Here is a 19,411-nt window from a genome sequence, read left to right as displayed (position 1 = left end):
GTAAGTTTTGTTAGCACTTTCTCTTGAAATTAAAATAACCTATAAAGTATATCAGTTTCCAATATTTTATTTCACAAAATTATATTATGACAGAACAAAAAAAAAAGGTAAAAAAAAAGGTAACAACACAATATGGTTGTCATACAATAATATTAAAAACAAATTCACCAGAATATGATGTTACTTTCAATTATATTATATCACCAAACAAGAGCTGTGTTTGTGAAACACAATGCCCCCTACTGCGCCGCTTTGAAGCCATATACTTGACCTTTGACCTTGAAGGATGACCTTGACCTTGAACTTTCACCACTCAAAATGTGCAGCTCCATGAGATACACATGCATGCCAAATTAAAAGTTGCTATCTTCAATATTGCAAAAGTTATGACCAAGGTTAAAGTTTTGGGACAGACACACAGATACAATGACAGACAGGCCAGACAAGGAGGGGGGGGGGGAATAAAAATATACTGGGATAAAAACCTCCTTCAAAGATGATCTGATAATAACACAAAGTCAGACAAATTTCACACTAATCACAAAATAAATCTGTTCCACAGAAGTAATCTGTCAGCCACTGAAGATGTTACCTCAAGCAATTTCACGGTCTCATTGGCAGCATTACAGCTGATGTTGTGTTCCAGAACCATTTGAACCAGTGGCCAGCTCTCCTGCAACAAAACAGTCAAAAGGATTTGTGTAGCAGTTTACAAAATAATACACAGTCATATACTTAAAACACCTTCATCAATATTTATATATCAATTTAGATGTGTTCTCAATATATATTTCCAAAACAAGTTTTCTTGTACAAGCCCCTGTGACATTGAGCTTAAGGGGCTGACCTTAAAATCAACAGGCGCCTTCTTTTTATACTTTTTATACTAAGTAGCTGTCAAACCAATTTGCAAAATTGACGGTCAGAAAATGAAATTTGACAAAGAAGTCCATGGTCAGGCTAGTGAACAAGGATACAGGGAACTATTTCAAATAATTACAACTTTTTTCTGGTTCATGTAATTCTGTTTGAATAATCCAATCAAATCAGCTAATTTTCATTTCCCAATGAACCAACTCCTAATGCAAATTTAAACGTAACTATTTGTGACTGTACTATTTTTTTCTTGAACTAGTTTCACATCGATGTCAATATTTGGAAGAACCATATTGACATTTTTTACAAACCATATGCCGTTTGACGAAAAGGAAATGACAACTTAAACTTAATTCATATGCCAGCATATAAAAGTCTGTTGTGGCCTTCAGAATGTTATCATTACAATTGTTTGTCTTTTTGGATGTAATTAATAGTATTGAAAAACATTTTTCTACATTTCATCTATGTATGAACTATCAGAAAAATATGCCTAATTTATGCACAAATTCTGTCGGAGTATATGCAAATGAGGCATTATTTTTCAAACAGTTTATACACTGATGAAATGTAGAAAAATGCTCTTCATTTTTTTTAATTCAATACATCATTCCTTAGAAGTTAATAAAACACATTACTGTATAAGAAGTAAGACCAACTTTCACAAGAAGTAATACAAAGAGATCTTTACCCTCAGTGTAGTATACACATATGATATGTTATTTTACATTTTTTTCAATAATAAATGTATATAAAATGTATGGTATTTAACAGGTTTGTAAATTCATTTCATGCATCTAAACATAATAATGTAAATGTCATTGACCTTGTTGCATATATTGTGCATGTTCTAGAAATAAACACAGTGATTTGCATGCAGTATGAACATTCAAACACATTTTGTAACCAGAAAATAAGCATTAATCTGGCTGCTTAACTGTTACCATAAAATTGGGGTTTCCCATGTCTGGTAAATATAAATCAGGATCAACCCTTCATCACACTGTTCCTGTCTTACTGTTAATGATTACACCTTAAGCACAGTTTTAGGACCCAGGGGTTTCATGATTATCCCTTTCCACATTGGTTCTTTTCAATCAATCCCCATATATTTTAGTACCAAGAGGAGCCGACTCCTCACTACTCGTGGTCATTCATCAGTGCCATGTAATTACAAGGCAATATTGGGTTACCACACAATTTATTGTCTTTATTGCTCCATGATTATTTTCAGTTGGGTTAGAGGGCAATAAATTATTCAAGTTTAAGGTCCAAGGAACTAATCAAGTGTGAATGCTTTTATGCTATTGAATATACTCAGAAAGACAAGTTAGTATTTGACCTTGCTTGAAATTTGACGACAATCACTTATTTAGGAAAAACTGTTTTCGTCCACATTGATGTATTACATTTCTATGTTTATAGATTTGGTCATGAGATTTTCTCAGTTCATATACTGGCCAACGAGAGGGGATAAGGTTAATCGTTTGCTAGATTTACCGAATGCTAAAGACCTCTAATAATTAGATAATTACCTACATTCAATGCATAGAAATCAAGACCTATTTTAGCAGTAAATCAATGTCACTTAAATATTGAGGAGAAAAGCTGTCAATAACTTTTAACAGTATGGTTGTTGTTTTTTCTTCATAACTTATTTTCTTAATGATACAACACACCTTTTGTTATTGAAAGAGCACAGAACAATTTAATGAGCTTGATAAGAAATTCGTATGCAACTGCAGAGAAAATATTTCTTATGTCCCCTTGATCACAGTTCTTGGTGAACTAACAGATTATAACATTTTCAGTAAACTGCTCATGCAGAAGTCTGCATATGTATGACATTCCCAATTTATGAAAATTAATTGACTTTATCGGAAATAACTGCTCTTGGTGAATTGTTCATAAATTGGCAGAAACTGTGCTTGATTGAAACACCTGACAACTGACTATGGTCGGTTGCTGTGGAGGGCATTAAGTCATGCAACAAAAGTAAAATAAATTGAGCAAAAGAGAAATGAAAGCAAACAGCAGCAGCATAAAAGGGTTTCAACTATATAAAAAGCTGCACAATTGTTATCATGATTAGGTTTTTTCCTCATGATGAATGTGTATTGAACAATGACAATTATCCGCGCTATCAGATGATTTAATCCTAAAATTACAGCATGGTTCAACAAAGGACACTTTCAACACAGAAAACATTCACTTTGTATAATAATGGTTCACATTTCAAATTGTCTATCAATTTTGACATCAGTACATTCACATAATGTTGGTTTAAACTGACACCATTGATTTTTTAATCTAGACCTTATTTTCCCGTCCATATCTTTTTGTCATCCTATTATAATTCTCTCAGGCATAAGGTTGTCAATGAGTTACATATAAATACATTGGGACTATCCCGTAATTGATGCCTTGCTTTCAATGACAACCGTTTTATTTTGAAATCACAAACTACTTTGTTCAATGCAGTCAAACACTTGGTCCAAAGTCCTTGAAGCATAGTTGATACAGCTGTTCATTTTTTCACAGGCCACATTAATTATTAAATTTAATAAGGCTTATTTTAATCAACTGATTTATGACTAATCTAAGGATTCAATTGCCAAAATAGTAAAATATTAACAAAATATAAAAACCACAATAAACGTGTGTTCTGCAAAAAAAATTCTCCAATTCTCCACTACTAATACCTAACTTACACAATTCAGAGGGTGGGGGGGGGGGGACTGCCAGGCAATTTGATTTCATACAATGGAAGTAATTAATAGACAGACTTATTTAATTCTATCTCGAAAATTACTTGGCAACATTTAAATTCAATTGTGGAAATCATTTGCAAATGTATGCAATTTAATAATGGAAATGACATGGACAATTTGTTACATTCAATGGTGGTAGTAACGAGACAAATTAATGACATCTAATCAAACCAATCTAATAAAACCATGTAGTCTTCATCAATACTTTTCTGGACATGATTTAATGAAAGGTTGTAGAATAGATTGTCATTCTGGGATACGAATAGTCCAGAATTATGCAATTAAATGTTATTCACCAAATTCAAATTCATTGGTGCAAATAAAGAAAAAATGCATACAAAGCTCCAATTATTACTAAGTTGTATATATTAATGTAAAATAACTGTTATAAGATATTTAACACATCAGCTTTATTTGGTGTTTTAATGTTTCACAAGAGTTTTGGGTAATACAATTACAATTTTCATGGTTCATACTCAACACTTACATGTGACTTTTCAATGCAAGATTTAAGATTTTGATGGCAACATTTTGAATTGATTGACTGGTAATAAAACATTACAAACACTTCCTTGTTCCTTTAATAAAGAAAAAATGAAGAAATTAAAATGTATGTGAACAAGACATCAAGTGACATTTCCTAATTATGTTACTGTATCTAATGATATCAGAGCAACAGAATTAGAATTTCAATATCGTTTTTCTTATTAAAGTCAACTTTGTAACATATAGATTTGTAATGTATATTAGCCGTGTAATGTAAAGAAACTGTGAAGAAACATCTTCAAATAGATCATTTTAAAACCAACTCCTTTTCAAATTAGATCTACTTGTTTGTACTAGTTGCCTGATAGGCCATGGCTGTTTCAGTCAAAGAATTATTTTCCTAAAAAGTTCTTGCCAAGCAAAGCTGTCTAGGCTTGATTCTGCAGGGATGCCTCTTTGAAAGCTGACATTCTAATGTTGGAAAGCAATTTGTAACTGCAAAATAATAAGTTGACATCATTCTGTCCATGCAAGATTGACACCAACATTGGGAGGACCCCGTGTTGATTTTAACTTCATTGAAATGAATTATGTTTCCAATATACACAACTCTCAAATTAATTCAAACATTCTGAAATATTTTTTTAAATTTATACATAGCTGTTGAAAAAGACAAAAATCTATTTCTCAAAAAAGTAGTAATAAATAAATGTGACACTAATCTGATTGCAGTCAATACTCTTCAATTGAAGGGCGCTCCTTAGCAACTCAAGCACATGCTCTTAAAAGATGGCAAACTCAATGATCAAAAACCTGTCTCACTGGATAATACCAGTCATGATATATGTGATAGATAACATCAGTTATTCAGCAGAAAAAGTTGTTCATGTACCCATATGCATAAACCAGCCACAGTTTCGCATAAACAACCCCTTATGTGCCAGACTGTCAAGAAATTTCAAGTGCCAAGCTATTTGCAGACACCAAAACAAGCGTTTTCAGCCTGTTTGAAAAATACCGGTAATACCCATGCAATCCTGCAACTCAAATCTGTAAGCTTTATGATGATACGTCTAGATCGCTATTAAGACAGCATTGATACCACTTTGCAAATAATGTCACTTGTTTTTTGTACAGTGAAATCACTATAGCCCATCATGTTTCAATGCTCGACATTGGGATAATTTTTATGGGTTCTTCAAAGCGGCACTTGTCAGGTGAATGACAGAATCAGCCTTATCAGAGTCTAGATTTATCAATAAGCACCTCTTTGTGTGAAATTGCAAAAAAAAAAGGAAAGTACAGACGGGTGGGCACATTTCTACCTCTCGAGGATGTGCATTCAAGACAGCTTGGTATTTACTTGTACTTAAAAAAACACTGTGTGCAGACTAATGCTGACATAATTATTATTGAAAAGCTGAATTTCAAAGAACAAATCAAGCCATTCAGGTATTTTTTGTCATTTTAATTTTTGTTCAATATTTCAAACCGTCATCCTACATAATTATCAATGTTCCCCTTTCAATTTTCTCAATAACCACAACCTGCTTGTTTTAATATTAATAAACAGGAAAAAAGAATTTCAAACTGGGCGTGTGTTCCCTTTTGATAATCGGATACCAGTCCATTTGTCACTGAATAGATATCAATCCGAGGAATTATGAAGCCAACTCAAACGTCTTTTGCTAGTGTGCAAATGTATTGAAATTGAATGAAAAATTTCACTTATTTAAACAGATATAAAAGGATTGAACATATAATTGTAATAACAGGTCTTTTTTTTTAATCCGCCATTTAAATGAATTAGAGACCACATTATTCATCAACTGATTGATACAATGGTTTAAGCAATCAGCTTCATTATATTTCAATAAAATTTTGACTTGTTCAAGTAACTAATAATCAAATTTCAAAATAAAATATTCTTGTGATAAAAAAAATCTTTTCAGTTCAAAACCCCATCTTTTAGCATTAAAATAGCAACATTATCTGTATAGCACTGGATTACAAAATACATTTAATTAAATTAGTAAATTACAAACACACAACAAATGTGATCTTTCCTCTAAATGTCTCAAAACAAAACATTTTACATTAAACTATAACCATGAACAGATTTCAAACATCACCCAGATATCTCTCTGCAAGCCTCACCTGCTTTGGAATGTGTTTTTGAGCGTCATTGAGCGCCTCCTGGACAGTGGTGGCGTCATGGCGCAGACTGACCATCATCGAGAGTCGCCTCTCCCACAGAGTGGTCTCCCCTGGGTGTGCCTCAAGACCCGCGCAGCAGACGTCCAGCGCCTCCTCTGGCAGACCCGTCAGACTGAGGAGGTCCACCTGGGATATACACCGTGGCATGAATGGGTAAGCCTTCTTTGAACAGTATGGTGAGGACACTTTCTAGACAATATGGCTAATAATTCACACAGACATAAAAGTAGACATTCAGTTAAACAAGAGGGCCTATAAGGCCCAAAGTCGCTCACCTGAGATAACAAGATATAATTTGGACAAATCTTCTGACCAAGTTTCACGAAGATCGGAAAATAAATGTGGCCTCTAGAGTGTTAACAAGGTTTTACTATAGCCATATAAGGAAAAATGCCCGCCCCCTGGCAGCCATGTTTTTCAACCAACCGAATCTTCTGACCAAGTTTCATGAAGATCGGACAGTAAATGTGGCCTCTAAAAAGTTAACAAGATTTTATTATAGCCATATAAGGAAAAATGCCCCACCCCTTGGAAGCCATTTTTTTCAAACAAACATAATTATTTTCGAACTAACTCACTAAGATATCATTGAGACCAATCTCCTGACCAAATTTCATGAAGATTGGACAATAAATGTGGCCTGTAGAGTATTAACAAGGTTTTACCATAGCCATATATAGCCATATAAGGAAAAATGCCCCGCCTCTGGTGGTCATGTTTTTAAAGCAACCAAAACCATTTTTGAACTCATCCAAGATATCATTGGGACAAATCTTCTGACCAAGTTTCATGATGATCGGAAAATAAATGTGACCTCTAGAGTGTTAACAAGGTTTTACTATAGCCATATTAGGAAAATAGCCCCGCCCCCGTGGTGGCCATGTTTTTCAACCAACAGGCATCATTTTTGAACTCATCCAAGATATTATAGGGATGAATCTTCTGACCGAGTTTCATGAAGATTTGACTATAAATGTGGCCTCTAGAGTGTTAACAAGATTTTACTATAGCCTTAAATAGCCATATAAGGAAAAATGCCCCAATTGACGGCCATGTTTTTCAAGCAAACGTAACCATTTTCGAACTTATCCAAGATGTCATTAAGACAAATCTTCAGACCATATTTCATCAAGATTGGACAATAAATGTGGCCTCTAGAGTGTTAAAAAGGTTTTACTATATATAGCCATATAAGGAAAAATGCCCCGCCCTGGCGGCCATTTTTAAAACCAACCGGCATCATTTTCAAATTCATCCAAGATATTATTGGGATGACTCTTCTGACCAAGTTAAATGAAGATTGGACAATAAATGTGGCCTCTAGAGTGTTAACAAGATTTTACTATAGCCATATATAGCCATTTAAGGAAATATGCCCCGCCCCTTGGCAGCCATGTTTTTCAAGCAAAGGTTACCATTTTTGAACTCATCCAAGATATCAGTGGGACAAATCTTCTGAGCAAATTTCATGAAGATTGGACAATGAATGTGGACTCTAGAGAGTTAACAAGGCAAATGTTGACGCCGCACAACGCAAAACGGACAACGGACAACGGACAAAAAGCGATCACAAAAAACAACAGACAGACAGTCAGACAGGAATAAAACAAGGGACAAAATTTTCACAAAACCAGGTTTTCATTGTGAAAAAAAAATCTGATAAAGGGAGAAAACTCAAACTGAACTTTTGAAATGAACAAACAAAATTAACCCCTTTTGTAAGTTTGTTTTAAAAAAAAATCTATTTTTAGTCGTGGCAACCTTGACATTGGAGATATTGACGTGATTCTTTCGTGCGACACACCGTCCCATGATGGTGAACAAATGTGCCAAATGATTTTAAAATCTCACAATGAATGACATAGTTATGGCCAGGACAAGCTCATTTATGGCCATTTTTGACCTTTGAACTCAAAGTCTGACCTTGACCTTGGAGATATCGACGTAATTATTTCGCGTGACACACCGTCCAATGATGGTGAACAAATGTGCCAAATGATTTTAAAATCTGACAATGAACGACATAGTTATGGCCCGGACAAGCTTATTCCGCCCGCCCGCCAGCCAGCCAGCCAGCCAGCCAGCCAGCCAGCCAGCCAGCCAGCCAGCCAGCCAGCCAGCCAGCCCGCCCGCATTCGCCAATCTAATAACCAGTTTTTTCCTTTGGAAAACCTGGTTAATAAATAAACTTGTCATAGACTGTTGCCAGACAAGTAACATTTTGATAAGACAAAACAATTAGGTACAAAAACCAGCAATAAACCATAGCAAGCACTTTACTTGTCACAGAACCATTATTAAATCAAACTTATGATTTTAAAATAACCCTGCCCAGAAATAAGTCGTCTGAGAATGGTGGGATTGACAATATAAGGAAATATGAATATTCTGGTGAATTTCAGTGAAACCATACTTCTATCCAAATACTGTGAAACCATTTATTTTCGTCAGCACGAAATTTCTTCCTTTTTAAAAAAAATGACTATTTCGTCAGCACTTAAATTCGTCCATTTCTGGTTTTGAAAAAAAGCGTCTGATTTGTTTGTAATGTTTGTAATACATGTAATACGCGGTTGCGAAAAAATTGTGCTGGGGAAAGAGGGGTGACACTTGGTAGTCACTTGCAGGAGGTGGGCCTTGTTTGGCATATGCCAATTAACAAGTCTGTTATTTCAGGTGATAGTAACTGTCCCTTATTATTTTATGTCATTGACACGTTCTTTGTTATGATTAGCGGATAAGTGGGACTGAATAACCGTTAACGAGTGTTTTAAACAACGAAGCCAATTGCCAATTAGTCTTTTTCCATTACAATCACGGTCAAACTGATAACAATCTTACCTTTATCGGCGCCAATTAGAGAAGGTGCGAACATTATGGGTTATAATTAGCGTAAGCAAATTATTTTGGTCATATTTCATTAAAGTTTCAAGCGTTTTGCATCGTAAATATTTGATCATTTTAATTGCGTTTAATAGTATTGTCTTTAATCCGTATTCGCCGCGTGTTGGCTGTATAATCTGCAACACCCCTGAAAAACACAATACACACAATGGGTAATAAAGTTGTTAACAATTAGCGCTAATCAACACTATTATACCTAAACGAAGTCGACGCATTCGATACAACCTTATTGCATTCGCGTTTTAAAGGAAATTTCAGTTGTCAGTACACTGTATAATGTACATCCCTTTGTGTCAAAACCGGATTTAACTTGAGTGTGAATAGTCGACTGTTTCATGTTCTTTGTATCAATACCATCCGGGTATCTGTACTATAAGTATACCAGTCTACAAACAAGGTGCGCGCTTCCGCATATGGGTATTCGGACGTTCAAAAAATTGACCTACGGTTTAGCGTTCACGCCGTCGAACGCATTTAGCAATATAACTTTTTTTTTTCCCAATATTTCTTTACTTGCAAAAAATACTAGTGGCTTATAACTTACCTTGCAATCTTTTTTTACTCGCATTTTGCGAGTGTACGAGTGTTAATTTCGAGCCCTGTGTATATGCGTGGATTACGCTGGATTTAAATGCCTCATATGTCTACGGTAATTCAGTCTTATTTGTTTCAAATATGGGACATGATTGTTCGTTAGGATCTTGAATTCGTCCATCGGTCGAAGGACGAAAAAGACAAAAATTAATGTCTGACGAATAATAATGGTTTCACAGTACTCTTGAAAGTAACTTAATTATTTTGTCAAAAGTCAAAGAAGGAAAGTCACCGGGACTCAAATGCAAATGGACACAATAATAGCCTGGATAACTCTTGGTTATTTAATAGCTGCTATTAAACTGATTATCCCAGACAAAGAGGGTGAACAATATCCTTAAAAGCAATTACAAGGGACCAATGTGGAGCTCAATTCACCATGCCTACCATTATCCAAGAATTGAGTTTCACGAAATCTCATATCAGAACGGATGTAATACAGGATAGTAAAGCAATCATTTACCGTTCAGAAATGGGATTTCGTCTGCCTTACACGTTCAGAATAAGCTTTCCTGTTAGACGAAATTAAAGTTTCTATTGCCAAAATGGCAATCTTCATTGCATTCTTGGACTTTGGGGAAATAACATTAAATTGCTTCTCACATTCCTAAAACAATTGGATTAATGCGGCCCAAGGCAAAGTTGTTTCCACGCAAATAAGATTGGCTTGTGTTAAACATGGCAGAGCAGTTTTTAGTTTGATTAATTCCCCTTAAGCTTACATTATCTGCTATTGTTTTCTTGCCATTTTAAAATAACCAGGAATATCTATTTAAGTATAACATAAAAATTAGTTAATGTCATTTTTGAAACTCAAATTCTCAAGGAGAGAAGGATTTTCCTTTGACGCATATCAATGATATTAACAAAATTGTGAAAGTCCATTTTCATTTTTATCAGATTGTCAAGTCCTAAAAGTGAAGAAATTAAGTTAAGAAGTCCAGCCCAGGAAAAAACTTTAAGTTGTCTGAATGTCAGAACAGTCAATATCAAAATACCATTTGTACGATCAACAAGAACAAACTTAGTATACAGAATTCAAAGCAGATGTATATGCCTATGTCATTTAATTCACTTACATGAATGTTCTTACGACATTTAAGTCTAACAATGTATATGCCTTTGACATTCTATTAATATCACTGACATTCTATTAAAATCTATGTATATGCCTATGACATTCTATTAACATATATGTATATGCCTTTGACATTCTATTAACATCTATGTATAGGCCTATGACATTCTATTAACATATATGTGGCTGGGAACGCGATTTTGACTATTCCGGCGCTGACGTCGTTTCAGAGAAAAACGACTTTAAGTTGTAACTACCGTTTCGCGTACTTTGTCAACATTTTTTGGCAATTAACAAAAGTTTTATTTTCAAGTAAAACCTAAAGCAAGATTGTTGATTGCGGGGAATTAAAATTTACCGTTTTATTTTTATGTTTTATGGTTTAAATTAACCTCAGCTTATATAACAATGAATACAGTAGGGTAGATTTGGCGATGGGTTTTGGCAATTGCTAATTTTCGGATAAAATTTCTGCGTTTGTCAATGTAAGTTTTTCTTAGTTTTTCAGTTGTTGTTTTTTTCAACCTATATAAAAGTTTGTCTGTGTGAATGGAATTTAATGTAAAATATATCTATTAAAAAAATCACGGAGTTGTTTTGGCTGTCAAAATGAAGATTTAAGACGATATTTCTTTCTCTGTTTAACCCCAAACTGGGCGAAAGTTGTCAAAATGTAACACACTTTAAATTTGATCTTTTGTTGTTGAACTTTCCTGTAATGACAGTTATAACATTTTGCTGATAATGCTTTGTGCATGTATTCTACTTTCCATTCGATTTTCACTTGATGTAATTAACGATTGATTGTTTAACAGTTGATCAGTTGACAGCAGACACATTCATAATAGAATAGGGTTGTAAAATAAAATTTATTTTGCAAATTTCTAAGCAATCCCTCGTTGGCAAGTAAGCAATAGCATTGCCATTCGTACTGACAACAATGAAAGTGTCAGCAATGTGATTTATTCTATTTGATGATGTTTTTGAGTACAAGCTTTAATGTTTCTTTTCTTGTCAGAATTTTAAGTTGTGGATGTCCATATTAATGGTTGTGCTCATGATGAAATAGAAAATTTATTAATTGTTTTCTTACGCTGCATCCTATCGGTAATGTGTTTCAGCTAAATATACAGATCGAGCAAACCAAAAAGTGCCAACACCAAAACAAGTGTTCATTATTATCAGGTATCATATGACTTGCACTCTTTATTTTTACCTTATATGTGTTTAACATCCTGTAATTAAAAACAGATTATCCAATGCAAAGTTATGAGAATCTTTTGTTAAAAACACAGAAATATGTATTTAAAGAATGTATTATGTTACAGGATGAACAACAGATTATGCTCTTGATGAAGCAGTAATGCCAAGGAAGAGATTAGCATGTATAACCAGCTAGGTAATCCTTGTTTTCAATACTATGGTGACAATAATTAATAGTATTATTAATAATTATTTAACTAGGTCGCCGTGGTGTAATGGATATGGTGTCCGCCTAGCGACCGGGAGGTCACAGGTTCGATCCCCACCGTGGGAGCGTTCTTTAGATCTCCCCCAAAGACACCAAGTACTGGTTCTAGGCCCAGGAAACGGACTCGAGAGAGTTTATATAAGCCTTAGGCTTTGGATGCAATCGAGCTAAAATAAATAGGTTTTAACTAAAAACAAAAGAAAAGTGGAAAAAATAAAAATAAAAATATATGGCATTATATTTAGATGCACAACACACATTGTATCAAGAGCAGTTATTCTTTTTTGTGTCATGTTTGAAGCTAAACAAAATGTTCAATTTCTAAATACATGCCTATTTCCAGAAAATGTGCATACATTTTTAATATTATGTATATGTTTACAATGTTCCATATCTGTCCAGAACTTATTTTGTTGATTTTGCTGTTAATTTTGTCTTAAATTCTTTAAAATGGTAATAAATATTTAAAAAAACTTTTTTTGTTTCCATGGCAACCATAATTTTAATGGTTTATAATTCTGCAATTAATTCTGTACTTTGTATTCAGTTTATGTTATGTTCATCGACATCAGCGAAAACAATTGAGTTAGAATCAACACAAACTGATCAGCATAACATGTAATGATACTCATTGAATTGAAACGTCGTTTCATACCAAACATCGCGATTCGGCATTTGTGACATGATACACAAAAACTGGCATAACTTCGTCATTTTTAGGAATTTGATGCTCAAATTTCGGATTTTGATTATTAAGATGTAGCACTTTCATAATATATGCTTAACTGAAAGTTATTTTTTGAACAGAATGGTCAAAATCGCGTTCCCAGCCACATATGTATTTGCCATAATATTATATTAACATCTATGTATATGCCTATGACATTCTATTCCCATACATGTATTTGCCTATGACATTCTATTAACATCTATGTATATGCCATAATATTCTATAAACATCTATGATATTTTATTAACATCTATGTATATGCCATAATATTCTATTAACATCTATGACATTCTACTATACAAGCCTGCTCCTACCCATCTGGCGTATAGAGGCGCAGTCACATGACCAGCATCCCGGGCCTTCTGCAGCACCAGTAACGACCGTTTCAGACGCTGAAATGGCAAAACAAAACCTTTAAATAATGCCTGTCTAATACACAATGCTACCTTTAGGCCAAATTTTTTTATTAAAATTATTTTCGGATTTTTTTTTCTAAAAGTGTCGGGTAAGAGGACGGAAAAAAAACAAGCAAATTCGTAGAATTGATATCTCCCGCAACATATGCTTTGTTTGAGGATGGGTGCAAATCGGACGGATGAACAAACTGACAGATTTTTTAAAGATACAAAGGGCCATAACTCTGGTTTTAACAGATGGTGTACAATGCCATTTGGCGTGATACAAAGTTTCAATGAAATACACCAAAGCACTTCCAAGATATGGCTCAGGACACAAAAGTGATGGACGGACGGACAGCCGGACGGACAGCCGGACAACGCCAAAACAATATCCCTCTGCCTCTGGCGGGGGATATATACTCATACCAAGTTTATATGAAATCCGCCAAAGCACTTCCAAGATATGGCTCCGGACACAAAAGTGCCTATAGTAAAAAGCATTTTTTCAAGATACAAAGGGCCATACCGTAATTACTCTATGTTTTCGGACACTTAAAAATAATTATTTTTTTTCGTGTCCAAATGAGATACGAAAAAAATTCACAAAATACAGGTGTCCGAAAACTTAGAGTCGAAAATTGAAGTGTCCGAAATAGCGTCAATTGTATCAACGACTACGGGTGTGTTTGCACTGCATTTTAAATAATTTTAAATGCTTAATTTATTTGACAGATCTTTACTACAAGGTTGTACTTTGACCAACGAGTTCAAAGATGAGCATGTTGTACCGATACTCGCTAGTATGAACCTGTAATTAACGCAAAAAAAGCAAACAATGAATTCTTTGTTTGTTCATTTCCGATAGTTGTTGTCTTACACCTTCCATTGTTCGTAAAACTTGCAATAGGGAGCATCACACTTTGAAGCGTTTATTATTTGTCAGTTATTTTACTGAGAAAGGGAAGTACCATTGCGGTAGATAATAGCACAGTTCTGCTGTGAAATCACTAATTGCCAAGCTGACCGATACATAGGTCACGTGGTTTAACCACAGACAAATGATTCATGCATGTGGATTCACTCATGTTTATTGGCACTACCCCTGGTAATTGTCATAACGCTTATGCTATTGGGCGAAACCATTGATTCATACCGGTTTACAAGGTTATTTACCCTATAACACAAATGTAATGGTCCGTTGCCCTCAGGCATGCACCTGTCATGTTTTATGATGTTAATCTGGTTGTAAAACCCCATGATCGAAGTGTCATTAGATATCGAAAACAGGACCGAAATTTGGTAAAATAGCGCTGTAAAATAGACTGTCCGAAAACTTAGAGACATTAATTATGGACGAAAATTCGTGTGTCCGAAAATTTAGAGTCACGAAAAATAATTATTTTTGCTAAAAAACGGGGTGTCCGAAAACTTAGAGTGTCTGAAAACATAGAGTAATTACGGTAACTCTGTTTTTAACAGATGGTATACAATGCCTTTTGGAGTGCATCATCCTCTTATGCATATATATACTCATACCAAGTTTCAATGAAATCCACCAAAGCACTTCCAAGATATGGCTCCGGACACAAAAGTGCCTATAGTAAAAAGCATTTTTTCAAGATACAAAGGGCCATGACTCTGTTTTTAACAGATGGTGTACAACGCCATTTGGCATGCATCATCCTCTTATGCATATATATACTCATACGAAGTTTCAATGAAGTCCGCCAGAGCACTTCCAAGATATGGCTCCGGACACAAAAGTGCCGGACGGACGGACGGACAACGCCAAAACAATATCCCTCCGCCTCTGACGAGGGATAAAAAAGATGGGTGACCAAATATGCACTCATTTAAAAAATGTTATGGTATGAAGTTCTTTTTACTATTAAGCAACCACAGTGATTTTTTTCAAACATGTTGATGTGCAAAATGATCATAATCAGAATGTAGGTCTTGATGTGCAGTTTTAAAATTAGTTTGAATTAAAAAATATATATTAACTAGTTCAAAAGTTATGCAATTTTTTCACTTGTCTATCATAAACTTGATTTTTTGATGTTTTTTTTTTCACAAGGAATCCATATGTTGCATTAAAAATACTTTATCTCAACAACCATTCAATAAGCTATTGAGGTTTAAAAGAAACATTTATAGTTTATTGTCCAGTAAAAATCAATACCGCAGACAAATACAAATAGCATAATAAAACGCTTTTCAGGGGTTTCACTGGCCCAAAAAAGTTGTCGCCACTTTATCGCAGTGTGAAAACCACCCGTAATTCAAACTTAATAACAACAATCATTTAAGGAACCTTACTACATTAATGAATAATGGCATTTACTATATTTTTATTACTCTGAGAAGTATGTTACCGTAGGTTTCCACGTATAGCGCGCTCCCGTGTATAGCGCGCAGGCTGTTTTTTTAATGCAAAAATGGAGAAAAATATTAAAGACAATAAAACCACCAAATCGGACCGAAAATGGCCGCCATATTACTATCGCACAATCCAATAATCCGGGGCATTGGAAAGCTTAATTAAGCATTCAAAATATGAAGCGTCATTATGATTAGGAGCATGGGTTGCATAGCATTATACTTTTCTGACAATTTTGTAATTTTCTAGCAAAAGATTAATAGTCCACGTGCATTTCGTGAAAAACGTGAGAAAATAAGAATTAGCGTTCATCGTGGGATTTTTCCAGGGGGAAAGCATGGGCATTACCGGTAAATTTGAATGTCGCATGGGAGACAGGGATACAGTTGTTGAAGTACACCACTGTTGAACGTTCAATATTTATACTCACAAAATGCAATTGCATATCTTCACCTTCTCAAGTGTCATTTAGTGTCTCAAATGTCAATTAGCGTCTTAACAAGTCATGGCACATATTACTCAATAGCATCTGCCAATTACGAAGTGCAAAATGACCCCCTTTCACACCTACTGCTACCCGCAAAAAAGACCTCGTTGGCACCTACCCTTGCCTGCTCTCCGGACTGTCGACAACAATCCCCATCGGAATTCATCAATAAAGAAGTGTAAAAACACAAACAAAGAAATGTCCGCAAGTTTATTCAAACAATTTTATTTTCGACCAAAACTTCTTCTACCGCATTCATATCTACAAGTAGCGACTTCTTGTTGTTTCGACAATGGCCCCCTCAGTCTGTACGATTATACTATACTTAAATTAAACCGCGCCTGTTTTTCACGTTTTCCTTTGATTAAAATACGCCACTGTTAGTTAGAATAGTGTGTGAGTAAAAAGATCAAATTAATTAATTATCACCATTTTTTTCAATTGAAAATCGGCAGAAAGTTGTAACATCGACGACAAAGAACTAATTATTTAATTATCACTCTTTAATTTAGATCGATAGTCAGCTTGGACATAATTAATTTATTGTCAACGCTTATTTTCATTTTTAATCTTATAATACGACATTTGCGACCGGCCGCTATTTTGTTTGCAGACGACAATATTAACTGTGTATTCATAGCTCCACCCATTTTTACGTTTCATTCAATAACGTCATTTCATGTGTAAGCGAGCTCAGTTTTGATTGGCCAGCTACCATGTGCACTTCAATAACAATAACGTCAAGCGTTGTCTCGATACAGGTGCAGACCGGATTTCGTTCAATGTTCAAATTGCGAATACTTTCATTGAAACAAAGAGAAAAATATAGAAAACCAGTTTCGGGTTAAAATGGCGGCTGTTTTCAATGAAATTTTACGAGATTTTAGTATTTTCGCAAATCGGATTTTTCTTGAGCCAAATTTTCAATATTTCGCAAATGGCTCAAGTGGCGAACGACAGCGCGAGCCTTGATTATAGGGTGGTAGTTTTCTGGAAAAAACATGGCGGACATTTTTATTATTTACGATTACACAACATATTTTTTACCAATTTAGCAGCCAGGATAGTGTTGTATCAATGTATAGCGCGCACCAGCTTTTTAATTTGAATTTTGGAGGTAAAACACTGCGCGCTATACGTGGAAACCTACGGTAATACATAAATAACAATTAGTACCTTCATAAGTCTTAATATTAAAAGCTTTATTTTTATATCAATAACATTTTTTCCACTTGATAAACCAGATAACCAACATAATATAATAACGTTAACAATAATGTAACAGTATGCTGCATAAATGTTTCAGAATTATTTATTAAAACCTAGAATCACACAAATATATATCATCTGAAAGGAAAAATAAATCAAACATCAGAAAATAAAGCATCTCAATTCAAATTGTTAAACAGTTTATACATTTTGTCATTTGGACATGATATACATCAACTTCTGTTTATTATCAAATTTCACAAATTCTAAAACAACACCTTTTGTTAAAAGGTTTTCTGTTAGTTGTGGTGGTTGATTTCCAGGTTTAATTAAATGAATATTTTTTTCACATCTATTTCTTGACAGAAAGGCCCAGGATAATTGCCACCATCCATTCTTGTTGTCTGAAATAACACAAAACATATTTGTACAAACTATATACAACAAATCAACACATAAATGTCACTATCTTTATATATGTCCGAATTTTAACATATCCGAAATATAGTACATCGAGTGAAGAACCTACTTTTGATTTCAGAAATAGTTGGTATCTTAATTAAAATATTTCGTTCCCAGAACATTTTAATAATGGAACTGTTTAACATAAATGCCTGTTGAAACAAGTTAACATGTGTTTTTGTCTTGGTATTGATTAAAGAAATAGCGTCCCTAATAATCGTTATAATTATTGATCTTCGTGACAGTTTATCCCAGGATATCATAATTGATAGTTCAATGTCATAAAGGAGCTGTTAATGCGATAATAACCCTCATAAACTTGACTATTTTATTTGGACATTCATGGTCTGAAATCGTTTTAAAAACTGTTTTGCGATTTTTAAACTTTTGGTACGAACCAGTTCCGAACAAAACCGAAGTTTCGTACCCATTGAAAATAACGAAAAAACACGTATTATATGCACAAATTCTTCACTACAACTACATTAAACAACACATAAAATTTTATTCTCTAAAATATGACCGTATTTGTGCGTAAAATATGGAATGTTTAAAGTTCATAGGCGTAAATGGGTTTCGCATTGCGAGCACCTGTTAAATTAAAATTGTTCTTTTCTTATTGCTTTCATAATATTTTTTAGTCATTTTAATACTATCAATTTTATAAAATTGTAAAGAAATAATAAAATATTTACTTACAAATCGATTCCAATCGGGATTTCATTTGACGGTTGCATAATTATTGAGAAATTAGCAGACTTTGCTGATGAAAGCGTTGTAGCGTTCTTCAACTTCTTGCACAAACAATGATTGCGTAGCTGTTGGTAAATTCCAGCACATGTACACGATAAAGGAGGTTCACGTATTAATGTGGGTAATTAAAACTGGGTTTACTATGATGATTTATAACTCATTTGAACTTTTTCTAAAACCCGGCAAGCGTTTCGTGTTTAAAAGCCACCTTTTGGCATCCGAAAAAAAAAGAATTTTAATTTTTTCTAATTTAAGTTTCGTCAAAAATTGGAGTCGGCGGGTCCGAAAATCATTTTATTAAAAAATTCTGGCCTTACTGTAAAAAAAATGACAGTATTTTCATATTTCGTATTGTTTCAACCTTTATTGGTTCATAGAAACCTAACATTGGTTCATAGAAAATCATAATGTCCAGTTTTGCAGACATGTATAAGGATAATATTTATCCTAAACTTACAAATACATTTGTATACATTAAAATGACATATTCCTCTATAATTATGAACATGTTGATAGTATATTTTTATCAGGGATCATATTTTCCCGCAACATCAATCGGTCCAGATATAAATGGGGAAAAAGTGTCCGAAAATTT

At 34.1% G+C, this 19,411-nt stretch overlaps 1 protein-coding gene across 1 annotated transcript in view; it reads right to left on the bottom strand.

Annotated features, from left to right (window-relative positions):
• LOC127869011 (U3 small nucleolar RNA-associated protein 6 homolog) overlaps positions 1–19,411 on the bottom strand; it is a 124,746-nt gene that overhangs the window by 3,756 nt on the left and 101,579 nt on the right. Inside the window, exons 14-16 of the mRNA XM_052411262.1 lie at positions 13,442–13,519; positions 6,291–6,476; positions 593–673 (exon numbers count right to left, since the gene is read on the bottom strand). Of these exons, the coding sequence (XP_052267222.1) occupies positions 593–673; positions 6,291–6,476; positions 13,442–13,519 (345 nt within the window). The remainder of the gene's footprint in view (positions 1–592; positions 674–6,290; positions 6,477–13,441; positions 13,520–19,411) is intronic.

Source organism: Dreissena polymorpha, chromosome 2, assembly GCF_020536995.1.
Source record: "Dreissena polymorpha isolate Duluth1 chromosome 2, UMN_Dpol_1.0, whole genome shotgun sequence".
Lineage (NCBI taxonomy): Eukaryota > Metazoa > Mollusca > Bivalvia > Myida > Dreissenidae > Dreissena > Dreissena polymorpha.
The sequence above is the reverse complement of the archived record's forward strand: the minus strand, read 5'-3'. Positions and strand labels throughout refer to the sequence as shown.